We start from the raw sequence: 16,130 nt of genomic DNA, 5'->3' as shown, positions 1-16,130 counted from the left end.
GAGAATGGCCAGATACACCATTCAGAACGGTAAACAAGTGAACGGTCCAGCTGTTTAGAAAATAAGAACAATAGACAGCGTGTTTGAGAATCAATACTGAGTGAGGAATAGAGGTGGATTCAGCAGCTATGAAAGGGAACTGGAGCCGAAATTAAAAACTTAGGAGGCAGCCTAGGTGGTCAGCCCAAGGGCCCATGCAGCTGACTAGCATAGTGGCTGATTAGCAGCAGGAGAGGCCATTTCAGGAAAACAAGCGAGTTTAACCACCACCTCTGGGCCACTCCTTAGCATCCACAATTGTATTAGGGATGCTAGAGAGCAATAAAACGTTAAAAAAGCCTTAACCTCAGGGTGAAGAGGTCTGAAGGAGAACTGTGTGGCCACTGCATATATCCACAGTGGATCTCAGTGAGTACTAGCTCTACAGGTGTTTATGCAAGAGCTGTGCACATCCAAGGTGTACGCATGCTGTATGGGAATTTGACACCTCGTGAAACAGAGGCTTTCAGCACTGGCATAGGGAAGGCCAACATACTTGACCCTCTTCTTGAACCAATACCACAGATGAGGCATCAGGAACTACAGACAAGGGACAGACCAGGCAGCAAACAATTATCATTACATCTGGTTGCATTTTCATTTATTCATTTAACTGTTGCACAGTAACTTTAAGTTCCGTGTTTTAGCTTACTTTGTTTCTGCACCCATTTAGCTTACATTTCAAAAGATGGCTTTGAACTGTTAACAGGAGTGTAATCAGCACATGATATGCACTTGGATTGATATGTGAGCTATTAACATTTTTTCCAAGTAAACCCTTTTTTCTTACAGAAATATCCCCAATCTACCATTCATAATCTTGCACTGGTGTTAACAGGTTTATTTTCTGAATGCACAAATCAGTTTGGTTTTAGTATTGTAGTTCTACATCCATAGCCCCACAAACATTTTTAGGGTACAGAAGTCCACGGTCACACCAACAGCTTTTAGCTAACTGATATCATAACTTATTTTCGCAGCACCAGTGTGTCTTCAGTTAACCAAATGCATGCTCCAGTCCTACTGTTCCACTGCTAGGTATGTAGCTAATTTTTCTCTTGGGACCTATGCAGTTAGAGAAGGATTTCATGATCTTTAATAAGAGAAATTAGTTGTTACTAAAATAATAGAGAGCAGTAATACTCCATGGGCAACAACGTTGCTGGGAAGGACCTAATTTTGTCTATGAGCTCAAGCATTAGGCTTAATTACTTTGGTGTCACAGAACTTGATGATATATTTTCCACATTGATGTTCAAAACTCTGTCCTTATCATCCATCAAGCCTCCGTTGAACTACAGTGCATCACTCTTGGCAGGCATAACTCATTGAGTGCTAACCGGGGACATCTGCAGTCCCTTAGTACCTCCAGAACCATCTGGGACCTTGCTCAGCTATAAAAGCATTATTTGACAGACATTCGTTTCCCCCTTTGGGACCATAAGGGGAAAAGCTAGGTTTTGCAAAGCAAAATGAAAACCAAGAAAAAATCTAGTTCCTGGAAAGGCATGTCTGATGATCCCTGTAAATCCTGAAATCGAATCTATAGATCATCAAATATGTCCCCAGTGTACAGGACCCTGTGTGCATGCAGTGCTGTGACATGAATAACTTGCTGGGATACAACATAAACTTGAATTCAGAGTTTTCAAAAGGCATTTTCTCTCATTATGCTGTTGACTGTAGGCTAAAAGCTCAGATGGGGTTCCAAGCTAGGAAAGGGGTTTGATATGGATTGGAGTACTGCCTTGAAGGGACTATTTCATTCAGAGTAAATTAGAACAACTCTAAGGGAAAGTTTGTCTCCTAGACAGCCTGGAATGAGGAAAGGTGGCCTCGTGCCTCCTCTGTTTTCTTTCACTTAGCTGCACTGTCAGTACAGGTAACACTAATGTCCTGATTCATTGTGCAATTTGTGTCACAGGCAGGATTTGGAGTACGTTTCAGTTGATACCTCTGCAGGATCTGTTAAGAATGCAGCGTTTACTGATACAAACCTCGCTGGATGAGGGTGCACATCTGCAGCCAGGGATTTGCCATGACAGACAAGATGATCACTCGATGTCCTTTCCAGTAGGACAGTTCTTTACATTAATCAGATTGGTCAGAAAGGTGCCAAAAAAAATATGTTTGTAAATATGACTGGGTGTTATACTTGTGTTATGACTTCTAGTTGATTAATTTAGAAGAAGCAATTTCTATGCATTTTGGTGGAATTTGAATTCTTGCTGCTATCCATCTACTCAAAATTATCTGAATTGTAATTATAGGAATTAATTTGCGATTTTGACCAATGATCACTAACTTTATATGATGTCCACTACCACCTTTATAGTTTGTTGCCTTGCTTCTAAATGGACAATTTATACATATATTTTCCTCTGCAAAATGACAATGGATGGTGCAAAATTTATTTATTTATTCACTCATTCATTCCTATTTTGGATAGTGTCTGTTCTTGAAGAAATTAAAAAAATGTAAAAACTGTCATTCTTTGTTCTTCATTCATGAAGAAATTCTCTCATATTTCAAATTCAGTCAGTCTCATTAAATAACAGAGTTCTTAGCTTTTGCAGTAAATCTTTTTGTTAGGCCCAGAGTCTCCCCTTTATATGAGGTAGATATTAATTGGTCTGCTCTCGCCTGTCATTTTCTATCCAGAAAGCTTTCCTCCTGACCTTCATATTTACCAATGGAAAATATTTTCAACACAGCGTTGCATGTTACATTACAAAATTTTAGGTTCACAATATATTGTAGAAATCAAGAATAAAATGTTCCTTTCATAGCATCAATATCTGTCAGTTTTGACTCAGTTCAGTGTTAATTATGAGACGTGGACCTGCAGAGCTATACCAGATAAACTATGTCTTTGGAATAATTTATTCTGGAGCTTTACACTAGGCTTTATTTACTCCTCACACGTAGAATGAATTCTAGTTCTTTTCTAGCTAGCAGCCTGAACAAACTTCTGATATTGTATTCAGAAATGATTTCTGATTTACTGATTTCAGTAACAGTGTTTTCAGCTGACAATGGTAGCATAGCTTTGCTGGCTTAATAAAACAAGACAGAGAGATGGTACCTTGTTATTTATTACATATATGTACATATTTACTATATGTTCTAACAGTAATCATATAATCATTTTTATAATGGCCTTTGCTCTACTGTCTGCACATATTTTAATGCCATTTTGACCATGAACTTGTAAGCCAATTTAAAAATTTATCTTTCTATATCAATTAGTCCTCCTCATTATTCTCAAAGTCCCAGAAATCCAATTCCCTGCTTAGGAGCATCACTTTTGAGGCCTTGAACTGCTATTATCTTCCATATTAATGACATGATTATTTCCTATGCAGCCTGTCTCAAATTGTTTTCCATATCTATTGGCCTAATAGGAAAAAAAATGAAATAAAACAAGAGTGGAACATGAGTAACAGAAACAAAAAGAAAATACAAAACACACGGGAAAAGAAATCTGAAAACTGAAAGAATGATTAAGCTCTTAGAGTAAAATGAATAGGAAAAAGTAGAAAAATTGCTAAAACCAGAAGAATGCAAGAACTGCTGCATTATACCAGTCCTTTCTTCAGTGCTGGTTCATAGCTGCTGGAGAAAAAGAAAAATATCCATGAAAAATGCATGCTGTTTGTATATTTCCCTGTTTGTTTCCTTCTGAACTTTCTCTCAGAATAATCATAGTACCAAAAAGGTAAATATGTTGAAGGCAGAGACCATGGATCTACAAAATTTAGCTCCATTCGCCAACCTAAATATGAGTCACCACAGCCTTTAACAAGTTAATTCCTCTTTTTCTACTAGCAAAAGGAAAATAACACTACTTGCCTACCTCATAAGGGCACTGGAAGTTACAGAAATTACAGTTATTACTGAAAAATAGGTTTGTACCTCCATTAGCAATTTTGAAATAGCGAGTCTCACCTAACAATCTCTATCAGGGAAATTTCAACTCTGAAGTCTCCTAAACGAACTAAGTAGAATAATGCAGATGGTCATATTTTTAATTCTTATTATGTATTATTGGAGCAGAATCTCTATGAGGTCTATTAATCTAATGATAGACAATGAAGAGATTTAAATTAAGCGGTCAGCCCTGGTTAACATTTGCTAACACTCGTTTCAACTGGAATGAAGTCCAGCATTTCACTCTTGCAGATGTTACCTGCATATGCAATCCTTAACTGTAAATAAGGTACATTTGTTCCTGCGACCATACCTGTAGAGCAAATGAGGAAAGGATTTGTTATAGCACAAATGACATTTTGATTTTGAACATGCTGTCAAATAGCCTCGTGTGATTTTCAAGACCATTTTGCTTTGGCTAATCCATCATTTCTTACTTGGCTTATCTCGCAACATTCCTTTGTTGTAACATTTTGCAACCCAGGTACATTGCTCACCATTCAAAATTAAAGGCAATCAGAAACCAAAGTGGAAGAAATAGCATCAGAATTGAATCAAACTAAGTAGGATTTGTGAAACTGAAAGTACATCATGTTAATTCCATCAGTTCTAGAGATGTTACTTTTTTTCTTTAGAGAACGTTACTAGCAGTGTTGCCTGAACTGCTTGATTGATCAATTAGTTGTGAAGGAAGTTTTCTTTCTTGGGACCAAAATCCAGGAAGAAGAGATGAAAAAGACCCTTCAGAGATCATTCAGTCCACCTCCTAGCTGAAGAAAGATTATTCTTCATGATCTTTGTTCAGGTTAGTTCTTTAAGTCCAACATTTAAGTCCTTTATTTTTGCTCTCAAAAATTATCAACATTTGATAATTTTGTAAATATGTATTTACACATACTAATGTATTTAGAGTAAAAAATAGCCTGATGACCTGTATCTCTGTTTTAAGTAAATCAACATCTAGGTAGCAACACAAGGAACAAGACTTAATGCTTTCATATGGCAGCAACGAGAGAGGAAATGGGCATTTATTCAGAGTACAGGCAAGAGACGGAAGGGAAAGGACAGAAACTGGCACATTGGGGCCTGTTTTAAAGTAATTTTAGAACTATGGCAAACACGTTTCCTTTGATAAAGAGGCACTCACTACAGTTTACTGAAATGACCCAGCTGATCCCAGACACCGTGAGAATATACTATGAGCCTGATCTACTTTGAAGACAGCCAAAAAGGCTAACGGATGTAGAAAAATGAAACTGCTAGCCCCGGTTTGTCAATACCAGAAGCAGGATTGGAATCCACCCCCTACAGTATCCTATCTACTAAGAGATTCATAGTATTTCATTGATACTGCCAAGCATAGCTTATGGATACCAACAGTTTTTCAATTTAAGCATTTTAGACCTTAACTTAACCTGAAGAGCTGGCTATGCTTACCATGAGTAAGCTGGTGAGCCCTGGACAGGGATATTCAGGTACACTGTTCATTCCTATGTTGATTAATACACAAATTACTTAACACTGTGTATGTTCAGTTCCAGGTCCATGGGTAATATTACCCGCTTGAGATACGTGCTCAGTATAGGGAAAGCCTACTGCCTTCAAAAATCACCCCTAGTGGCAAGTACCTAGTTGCTGGCTGTCCTTGATTTTTACAGGGTCTGTACGTGAATATGTGCTTACATAAACTTTAGTTTAAGTAAACGAATCCAAATATAAAGAAATTACGGTTTTGTTTTCTACAATCTGCCAGTCATGGCAGCTACTCTGCTATATTCAATGCAAAATCTGGGGCCCCAGCAGCCACTTTTTAAATGCGCTATGTCTTAAACCTATGATTCTGCCTGAGAAAATGCAAAGAGACAGTAACAAAGCTAAAATTAGAAATCAGGAGCTCTAGCTTCCAAGGCAATGCACATTACGTGACATTTTTTCAATAACACAGGCATTTTCTGTTAGCAAAAATGGCTTACAGAATATATTGCACAATGTAAAATCTTCCTTCAAAACTCAGGGCTGGAGGACAACATGGTGTTTACTTACCTAATTTCAAAACCCCAACATTTAAAAGAAACAGCCAAGATCAATATAAATAATTAATTCTAATAATGATTAAGTAATGACTATATGATCACAACTTGTAGTTCTGATGGCATCACCCAAGCCATTACAAGCCAAGCAGCTATACAACTGCTTTCAAAATTAATATATTCAGTCAAAATAATAATCTATGGGGGGTACAGTAATCTCTTCAAAGCACATCACACAATTAAATGTTCTCCAGAATAATGGTTTAGTGGAACAAATCTTTTCTCAAATATACCTAATGTTTAAAATTATGGACCTACATGGAACATTTCATTTTTCACGAAGAGCTGTGAAAATTATATTTAAATATGAATCATGGTATATATTTGAAGAAGTAGGCTGCTAACAGCCAAAATCCAGCAAGTGGAATTTTGAGAACAAAGAGAAATGGTTTACCTCAGAATATTCCAGCAAAAAGCTTTGGCCTTCATGAGGTTTCCTCACCCAGCAAATTACAAGCAAATTAGGAACGGCACAGTTGGAGAACGCCACATTCTAACCAGCTAGAGCAATGCATTTTTGCATACGGAGCCTCTATGCTGAACACTGTGGGCTCCAATGATGATGGGACAGCTCATTTATTTTTTCTACAATAATTAAAGAACTCTTTAAAATACTAGTTTACAGCCAAATTGGTAAAGCCAACATTTTAATGTTCTACTTAAGTCTATCAAAATATTGTGCATTCTGTAATTACTATTGTTTAGATAGTTTAGTCATGCCGGACAAGACCTCACTACTGAAAAATGTTTGGTCTGATACTCATGAGCTTAAAAGTAATTCTTCTAGCATTTGTCCAGCACAGACAGATGCATATTTAGCCCACAAGGTGCACATTATCTGTCTAGCAGGCTTCCTAGCGAGGTGGTTGAGGTCCCCAGACCCGTCAGCGTTCAAGAGGCATTTTGACAATGCCTTCATTAATATGCTTTAACATTTGTTTAGCCCTGAAGTGGTCAGGCAGTTGGACTCGATTGTCTTTGAAGGTTCCTGTCAACTGAACCATTGTATTCCGTCCTGTAACACAGCTAAAGTAACAAAATCATTACAGAAATCTGTGTTAGGTATCTCCTGAACATAGCTCAGGATTCCAGTCTGGGTGACTGGAATCACATTTCTTCGTATTTTCATCCACAAAACTATATAGCTATTTTGCATGACATTTCTACTGCTGCTCAGGTGATCTGGCCATTTTAATTTCATGATCCCCCCTTCTTGTTTTCATTAGAGAAAAGTCATAACGTACAATTATATATTTATATCGCAGGCAAAGAACTTAGATTAAGTCTGCAAAACTAATTAGAAACATTCAAATAAAACTGGCATTGTTGAGCTTCTGGCGTAAGGCCAGCCTGAACTAAATTTATCTTGCTCAAATATCTCTTCTTTTTCGGATGGTGGGAGGAGGGGTCTGAGAGAGGGAAGAGCTTGACGAAGGGAAGGCCCTCCAAAGAGTTATGCCTCTGCTGCAGAGCCTGATGCCTGTTGCATCACCCACGACCAAAAGACATGTAGGTGTGAGGGGCTAGAGACCGACACACAATGTTTCACCCCTGGCTGTTTCTCTCTGGTGCTGCCTGGTTGTGCTGTGGCAGTCAGGGACTTCTTCTCCCCCCATGGAGCCACACCTTGCAGTCTGGAAAAGGGATTTTTGAGGATAAAAGTAATCATAGAATTTTAGAAATTTAGATGGCTTGGGTTGGAAGGGACCTTAAAGACCATCTAGTTCCAACCCCCCTGCCATGGGCAGGGACACCTCCCACCAGCCCAGGTTGCCCAAAGCCCCATCCAGCCTGGCCTTGAGCACCCCTAGGGAAGGGGCACCCACAGCTTCTCTGGGCAACCTGTTCCAGTGCCTCACCACCCTCTGATGGAAGAATTTCCTCCTCACATCTAACCTAAACCTCTTTTAGTTTAAAGCCATCACCCCTTGCCCTGTCAAGGAGCATTTCTTTAAGAAAACAAAGCCCTCGCGAAGCATTGCTCCGGAGGGGGGGTCGGCCGGCCGGACAGACAGCCGGACAGACTAACACGCAGCCGCCCCACCCCCCCGCCGCTGAGGCGCCACCGCCCCTCAGCGCCCACGACCGTTGGGCCACCTGCCCCGCTCCGCGCATGCGCGCCCGCGCTCTCCCTCCCCTCCCCTTTCCCCTCTCTCCCCAGCGCCGCAGCGCTGCCCGCCAGCATCGTGCGCATGCGCGGCGGGCGGCAGGCGGGGCGCTGCCGCGGGGGCGGGGCTTCCCTCCCGCTCCCTCTCCCTTCCCCCTCCAGCGTTCTGCCCCCTCCCCCTCGCACCGCGCACCCTCGGGGGCAATCCCCGGTGTGGGGGGACCCGCAGCCGACCCCCCCGCACCCGGGTCGGGTCGGGACGGGACGGGTCGGGTCGGGCAGGGCAGACTGGGGCAGGGCAGCCCCATTCCCCAAACTCCCGTTCCTCCTTATCCAGGTAACGCGCACACGTCCCGCCGCGGGGCTCGAACCCGCGGGCGGGCGGGGGCGAAGGGACGGATCCTGCACCGCGGCGGTGCCCGGCGGGCACAGCACCCCGACAGGGCAGGGGGCAGGGGGCTCGGGTAGGGCCCCCCGGGGGCTCCCCCGCTGCCCCCAGGAGCCACGGGTCCGGAGGTGCCCGCTGGGTGCAGCCCAGGGGGGTCGCCCAAAAGCAGGGTGCTGTTTTGGGGTGTTTTGGGGTGGCATCCGCACCCCTGTCTGCCCCTGGTGTTGCCAGCACCTGTGATGCCATGGGGAGGTGAGATGAGGTGGTTGGTGGGCACCACGGGGATCTGGCGAGCGGGGTGAGGACGGGAAGATGGGGACTTCATCCTGGAGAGCCAACAAGGCTGGGGGAGCTTTGCTGGAGGTGGTCGTGCAGCCTGGAGAACCAAGGGCTCTTTGGGATCTTAGCAATGGGTATGAAAAAAGGTAGGAGGGAATAAAGAAGGAGGAGCCAGACTTTTTTCACCACTACCCTATGAAACAACAACCGGCTTATTTCTTATGTCTAAACATAAGAAAAAAAATATTTACTGCTATGGTAACCAAGCACTGGAACAGGTTCCCCAGAGGGGTTGTGGCATCTCCTTCCTTGGAGGTAATGGTAACCCAACTGGAAGTGATCCTCAGCAACCTGCTGGGGCTGACGCTGCTCTGAGCGGGGCGGTTGGGCTAGATGGTCTCCAGAGATCTCTCCGACCTCAGCCACTCTGCAGTTCTCCAATGCGCCGCACTTGAAGAAACGTGCTTTTGTTGAAAAGAAACAAAATGTCTCCCAGTGCTTTGTTATTTTGCTATTCAATTGCTATAAATCAATGCAAGTTATTTTTAGCATTCGTCTGTCAGTACTAACGTTTAGTTTGCTCTGCAGATGTCCTGTAGCATGGCTGTCGAAGAGGACTTTTTTCTGGAAGAAAAAAGATTCAGGCAGTACTGTGAAGAATTTATTAAACATTCGCAACAGATAGGAGATGGCTGGGAGTGGAGAACTACCAAGGTAAAAATAACCAAAGTGTTAATTTTTAGATGCCCTTGCTGGCCTTTTTGAGCTGTTGGCAACCACTAGGAGCTAGAACATCCTTTTGGGTGGTTTGTATTGCATGAAATAAATGGCATTTTATTGAGCTGATCCAACAACAAAAGAGCGCAGAGGTGGTTTATCTGAGGATTTAGGCCAAGGCATCTATTGAGTAGAACTCATGAATCCAGAAACAACTGCTGGGATGGACTTTTTATGTAACAAAGGGGTAGGATAATTTTATGATTTCTGCTTTGATGACAAAATGCTTTTTAAGGCGTTATTCTGTCTTCATTTTCAGAATTCCCAAAGATGAGGAAAAAATTAAAATTCTCAACGAGCCTATCTAACAGTTGACTGTGCTCGAAATCTGGAAAAAATACTTTTAATCTGAACTGCCTAGCTTCAGCTTCCAGCAGCTGGAACTTGTACATTGTCTTCGAATCTGGAGATCCATCTTTTATCAGAATTCTTCCTGTTTTAGTACTTCTAGATTCATAGACTCACAGAATCATAGAATGGTTTGGGTTGCAAGTGACCTTAAGGACTTGTCTAGTTCCAACTCCCCTGCCATGGGCGGGAACCGCTCTGCCAGACCAGGTTGCCCAAAGCCCCATCCAGCCTGGTCTTGAACACCTCCAGGGATGGGGCAACCTGTTCCAGAGCCTCACCACCCTCAGAGTGAAGAATTTCCTCCTCATATGTATTCTAAATTTCCTCTCTTTTAGTTTAAAGCCGTTCCCCCTTGTCCTATCCCTACGCCCCCTGACACAGAGTCCCTCCCCAGCTTCCCTGCAGCCCCCTTTAGGCACTGGCAGGCTGCTGTGAGGTATCCCCGGGGCCTTTTCTTCTCCAGGCCGAACAAACCCAACTCCCTCAGCCTGTCTTCACAGTAGATGTGCTCCAGCACCTTGATCATCCTTGTGGCCCTCTGGACTTGTTCCAACAGGTCCCTGTTCTTATTGTGCTGGGGTCCCAGAGCTGAGCGCAGGGCTCCACATGGGGTCTCACGAGAGCAGAGCAGAGGGGGACAATCCCCTCCCTTGCCCTGCTGCCCACGCTGCTGTTGGTGCAGCCCAGGGTACGGTTGGCTTTCTGGGCTGCAAGCACACATTGCTGGCCCACATTGAGCTTCTTGTCACCCAGCACCCCTAGCCCCTTCTCTTCAGAGCTATTCTCAATCCATTCTCCACCCAGCCAGTATTTGTGCTTGGGATTGCCCCAGCCCAGGTGCAGGACCTTGTACTTGGCCTTGTTGAACTCCATGAGGTTTGCACAGGCCCACCTCTCAGGCCTGCCCAGGTCCCTCTGGATGGCATCCCTTCCCTCTGGCGTGTTGGCCGCACCACACAGCTCAGTGTCATCGGCAAACTTGCTGAGGGTGCACTCGGTCCCACTGCCCATGTCACTGACAGAGATGTCAAACAGCGCCGGTCTCAGTACTGTCCCCTGAGGAACACCACTTGTCACTGATCTCCACCTGGACATTGAGCTGAACCACAACTCTTTGAGTGTGACCATCCAGCCAATTCCTCACCCACCGAGTGGTCCCTCCATCAAATCTATGTCTCTCCTCCAAGTATGAGACAAGGATATCATGGGGGCAGTGTCAGATGCTTTGCACAAGTCCAGGTAGATGGCGCCAGTTGCTCTTCCCCTATCCACCAATGCTGTAACCCCATCATAGAAGGCCACCAGATTTGTTAGGCAAATTCAGATCGATTCACCCCTTAACCTTGTCTGTCTTAAGCAAAACACATTGACCTCCTTGACTGTTTGGCATGTTTTCCAGTGCTCCTCTGGATCCTTGAATCCTTTCAATATGTCAACATTGTTCTTTGGCCATGGTCAGGACTAGATGATCGGTACTGTATCACTGTGAAGTCCAAATCTTTCTACTAAAGGGTGACTTTAACATTTTAAACTAAAATATCACATGGAGTATTCCTGTTCAGCTAATTATCAATAAACCAAATGCAGGGATTTTGTGCCTAAGGATTTAATCCTTCATCTTGCAGTCTTTGTTCTACATGTGTGACTTTATATATTTTGTGTTTAAATACATGTTAATTACTTGCATACAGCAACCAGAATAATCTGTATTAGTGATCAATGCTCATTATTTTTTGCTTCCCCGTCATTTTTAAACCTCACCAATAACAATTACATATTGTTTCTGGGTCATTAACCAAAATTTGAAATAGACTAGTCCCACAGGATCCCATTAGAATCACTTCTTCATGATGATTCCCCATTTTTAAAGGTACATTTGAGATCTCTGAATTAATCGTTTTTCGTCCTTTAGTAGGTGTCAGATTAGTTTGGAATTATTTTAATTTTTAATTTCTGCTTTTGGAATCAATGGCTATCTTATGGAAGTCTGCATGTATCTTGTATAATATTTATCATGCAATCTCATCTTTTTAAGTTACCATAACAAAAATCTATTTTTCTTAAATAATTCCAGTTAATGAATATATTTCATTAATGATTGAATTCCATATGAAGTCTTTGCTTGGGATGATGTCAAGCTAATGTGTGTATGGCTACGCAACTCTGTAAATACATACTTCTAAAGAAATATGGCTATGTGCTGGCCTTCTCCCAAGTTCTCTGAAACTTCCACACTGCTCGAAGACTTGAAGTACATCAGCAGTTCATATGTGCTGATTTGAGAATACCTAATTATAGCCACTTCATGCTAATGTCCTGCTTAACTACTCCTGACATGAAGAATTTGTAGTGGTTATGGCACATGGCTACACTGTTTGTATTTTATCTCCAGTACAACAGAAATACTTTGAACACTTGTTTTTTCTACTTTGAATGCTTCTATTATTTTCTACCTAATAATAAGGCCATGTTGTTTTAGGATTTCCTTTTTCTTCATTTCTTTTTGCTTGCTTTCTTTATTTTCTTGCTTCTGTGATTGGTTTTCAGTAATGGATGGTTTGAGATACTCTATCTTAGTATTTCTTCTCTTTGCTACACAGAATTTACTTCTCTAGGAGTTTTTTTTTTTATTTTATTATTTTTTAATGTCTTGTTCCCTGTCCTTTCATGAATTTTGGGGAGAAAAATCATGCTTGTACCGGTTTGAAATGCAGAAATTCCCAGAGTAAATACGTAATATCATTTCCATATAATTGTATGGAGGGGTTACCATTTGTAACCCCTTCATCACAGATAAAACAATTTCAGTGAGAAGCGGGATTTTGGCCTTAGATACATTCTTTTCAGAAGCTTTTAAAACAGTGCAGTTATTAGCCAAGTGTTACAATGTACCCTTTCTTGTAGGCAACCATTTGAAACTTTAGATTTTGGTCCAAGGTTCTATTTATGAGGGATTTATTCAACAAAGAAAGATGCTATGAGCCTCTATTGGGAATTCAATACATAGGTCAAAGTTTGAACTTTCTGTGAAATATGAACCTTTGCTGGAAATAGCAAAATGAGATAGATTCTTGTTCTCATGTATAAAAAAATTGTGAGTGGATTTTTTTTTTTAATGGACCAAGTTGGCAACTCTATGATTTCAGAGTGTGATAAAATCCTGGCCACTGAGACCATTCATTTATCCTATATCATCTGTGAAGGAAATTTTTTTGTTAAAAAAGTATCTCATTGTCTTTTTGCCTTTTTTTTTTTTTTTTTAAACTATGTATGTGTTATGGGCAGTTTGGGGCACTCAGTTTTGCTGATGTAATGCACTTGGATCCCATTCCTCATTCCATGCTCACGTGAATAGACCCATTGATGGCAATAAGACCACACAAGTAAATCAGACTTGTAGAACTGTGTTCTTGTGTTCCCATGTTTTTAGTAGAGATTAAACTTAGGTGATGAAATGCTCATTGTTTTTGCCAAGCTGCTCTTGTGGCATAGGCTTACATGACCCAAGCAGAATCCTGTATTCTTAGCTGTAAGTGAAATGTTCTAAATTGTGTCATTTTTATAATCCCTGTTTTTCTCCCAGAAAGAAAGCTGTATAAAAAGCTAAGAGAGCCTCTGTTGTAGGATCTGATGGACCTCAATTTAGATAGTAACACTGACTTTTATTAGGGATGGATAATTGAATCTCATCTGTGATGGCTGTCCCACTGTTTGCTTTCTGTTTTGTTTTCTGTTTTTTTTTTTTTTTTTTTTTTTTTTCCGTTTTAAATACTACAAATTGTATTTAGTTAGGTTAATCTGGGAGGTCATATCAAAGGCTGTATCGGTTCACTTTTGTTTATGATACTTTAAAGACAGCTGGAAAAGAAAGGGACTCCCTTTTCCACATTCATGATGATCAAAATCCTTACTAAAGTATTGATTTATTTATAGGGCAGAAGTGTACAAATTACGTACACAGAGTGCAACGGGAAGGATGCTCCTCTTTCCAGCCACCTCTCCACTGACCTCTTGTCAAATATGGAGACTTCTAACTCCGGGTTTCCAGCTGTATTTAGCTACTTTGCATGGCATTCAAATACTATAGAGCGCAAAGACTATATGGCTTTGGCTCCTTTCCCCTCACTGGAAAAACTGGTTCAGGGAGGTGAATGTTATATCCAGCCCTTCTCTGGCAAAGCTCATTGTGCCTTGGGGTGTTTCACCTCTGTGGGTGGTGGTAGTACTTTCTTTGCTGCTCTTAGGGTGATAAATACCAGTGTAGGTAGCTGTACTCCTGCTAATGCTTGCATGAAACTCCCCAGGGAGAGACTTGAGAGGGTGTTGAGAATGAATGGAGTGGCTTTTGTATCACCAAGATATGCCTAATTTTTTCCACCTCTATTGTCCTCTGCATGCGTGGTTCTTCAGAGCCAGGATACATTTGGTTGGTTGTACAACCAGGACAGCCAGAAAAGTTTGGCAGATTCATCTTCTCGATGAGCAATATAATTGCTCATAATATGATTCACGCTTAAAAATTCACAGGGAAAAACACATATAGATGGCATTATTGTTTTATTTAAGGTGTGAAACTTGATAAGAACAAAATACATGTATAGGCATAACAGATGTTGGAGGTACATATATACTGCAGTGTCACTGAAAGGAGAGAACTAGTGTGTCTGAATAAAACCTGTGTTGATTTAAAGGTCAAAATACATGAAATAAACTGTGTCAGAAATGATAGATTAACCGAAGAGTTAAATTATGGTTAAATTTGCGGCCTTGTCAAGCAATTTAATGCTACATTAATGAATTCTGTAGAGAGACTGTTTTGAATAGAATCCTTTTTCATCAGATGTTGCACATGTGCTTTCTGTGTTTGTCTAAAATAAAACGTAATGAAACAGCTAATAAAACCCCAATTTATTTGTTTCCTTTGAGAAATATGTTCTTAACATGCAACTACTGTTCTTTGTGTTCTGTATACTCTTTCTCCCTTTCAGAGTGTATGTTTTTCCAGTGATCTGTTAGTAAAGTTTTTTCTCTCTTCTTTGAATCGAAAAAATATTTTTTATATATGTGTGCAGATAGTAAAGTCAACAAAGAGGGAAAGCTCCTAAAAGCTTCTCCTACCACTCAGAATTGCACAAGGGCCTTTTACAATGGTAGACCATGTGGTATGGGAAGCAGAATGATAAAAAGGGAATTGGGAGAAGGTAAAGCTTTGCTGTTTTCTCTTGCATTTGACCCTCAGAAGTGATCAAGAGGAGGGAAAAAAGCTGTCACTCTACACATTCAAATTCTGAAGTTGTTTTAGTTCTTTTTTAAGCTCTGTTTACCGTGTAACTTTCATAAAGTCCTAAAGTAAAACAAGCTATTAGGAATTGGGAAATTTATACTGGTATGATCAATGCCTTGCAAGTTATTAGCCACCCATCTCTTCATGACCTTCGTGCACTGTCTTCTGATTCCTTGGCAGTCACCCTTTCTCCCAAAGTATCAGTTATCTCATTAAATTAATTACTGTATTGAAATTTATTTTCACTTTTCACGTCTATGACTTCCTTTAACACTGAGAACTAGTGTAAACTACCTGTGAGAAGATGCTGAAAAGCAATGCAGTGGTTGGTTCCTGTAAAAAGACTTGGAGCTTGTGCCTAAATGCTATGCTGTTTATTTTCTAGAACAGTGATAGCATTCAGCATTTTGGTTACAGATTTTTTATTTTTTATTTTTATATTTCTGAACACAGGACCTTGCTGATGGTTATCTCAGTAAAACACAGTTCCGAATAACAAACAGAGGCATCCCACCAGATCTCAAGGAGAAAAACAGTGATAACATTGAACAAGCATTGTTTCTGCATGTTGAAGTAAGTAGAGATTTTAGACTTCTGAGTTAATAAAAGAAATCATGAACAGGATTTTAAAAAATATTATGTTATTAAATTAAGTCCTTCCAGAAAGATTTCAGATCTTAAGTTATGGTTTGCAGTGGCTTTTGGTTATTCTTCATTCAGTTCTTCTTGTTCATGTGTGCAGCTAACTTGGAGGTGAAAATTGGCAGGAAGTGGAAAGGCTCTAGCATGTATATTTGTATATATGTATGTATAGTTTCATTGTGGAAGGACAATATTTCTTAGTACATCAATTCACTAACATTAAAAAAAACTTCAGCTTTTTGA

At 41.0% G+C, this 16,130-nt stretch overlaps 1 protein-coding gene across 3 annotated transcripts in view; it reads left to right on the top strand.

The window, feature by feature from the left end:
- Positions 1–8,205: 8,205 nt before the first annotated feature.
- ATG10 (autophagy related 10) overlaps positions 8,206–16,130 on the top strand; it is an 83,566-nt gene continuing 75,641 nt past the window's right edge. Inside the window, exons 1-3 of one of the 3 annotated variants that reach the window (XM_083817872.1) lie at positions 8,214–8,503; positions 9,422–9,547; positions 15,699–15,818. In XM_083817872.1, the coding sequence (XP_083673998.1) occupies positions 8,252–8,503; positions 9,422–9,547; positions 15,699–15,818 (498 nt within the window). In that variant the 5' untranslated portion in view covers positions 8,214–8,251. Of the gene's footprint in view, positions 8,504–9,421; positions 9,548–15,698; positions 15,819–16,130 lie in introns of all 3 variants that reach the window. The other 2 variants (XM_083817871.1, XM_083817873.1) reach the window with 2 other exon arrangements.

The sequence above is a fragment of the Anser anser genome (assembly GCF_964211835.1).
Source record: "Anser anser genome assembly, chromosome: Z".
NCBI lineage: Eukaryota > Metazoa > Chordata > Aves > Anseriformes > Anatidae > Anser > Anser anser.
Note: the sequence above shows the minus strand (reverse complement) of the source record. Positions and strands in the feature narration are given on the sequence as shown.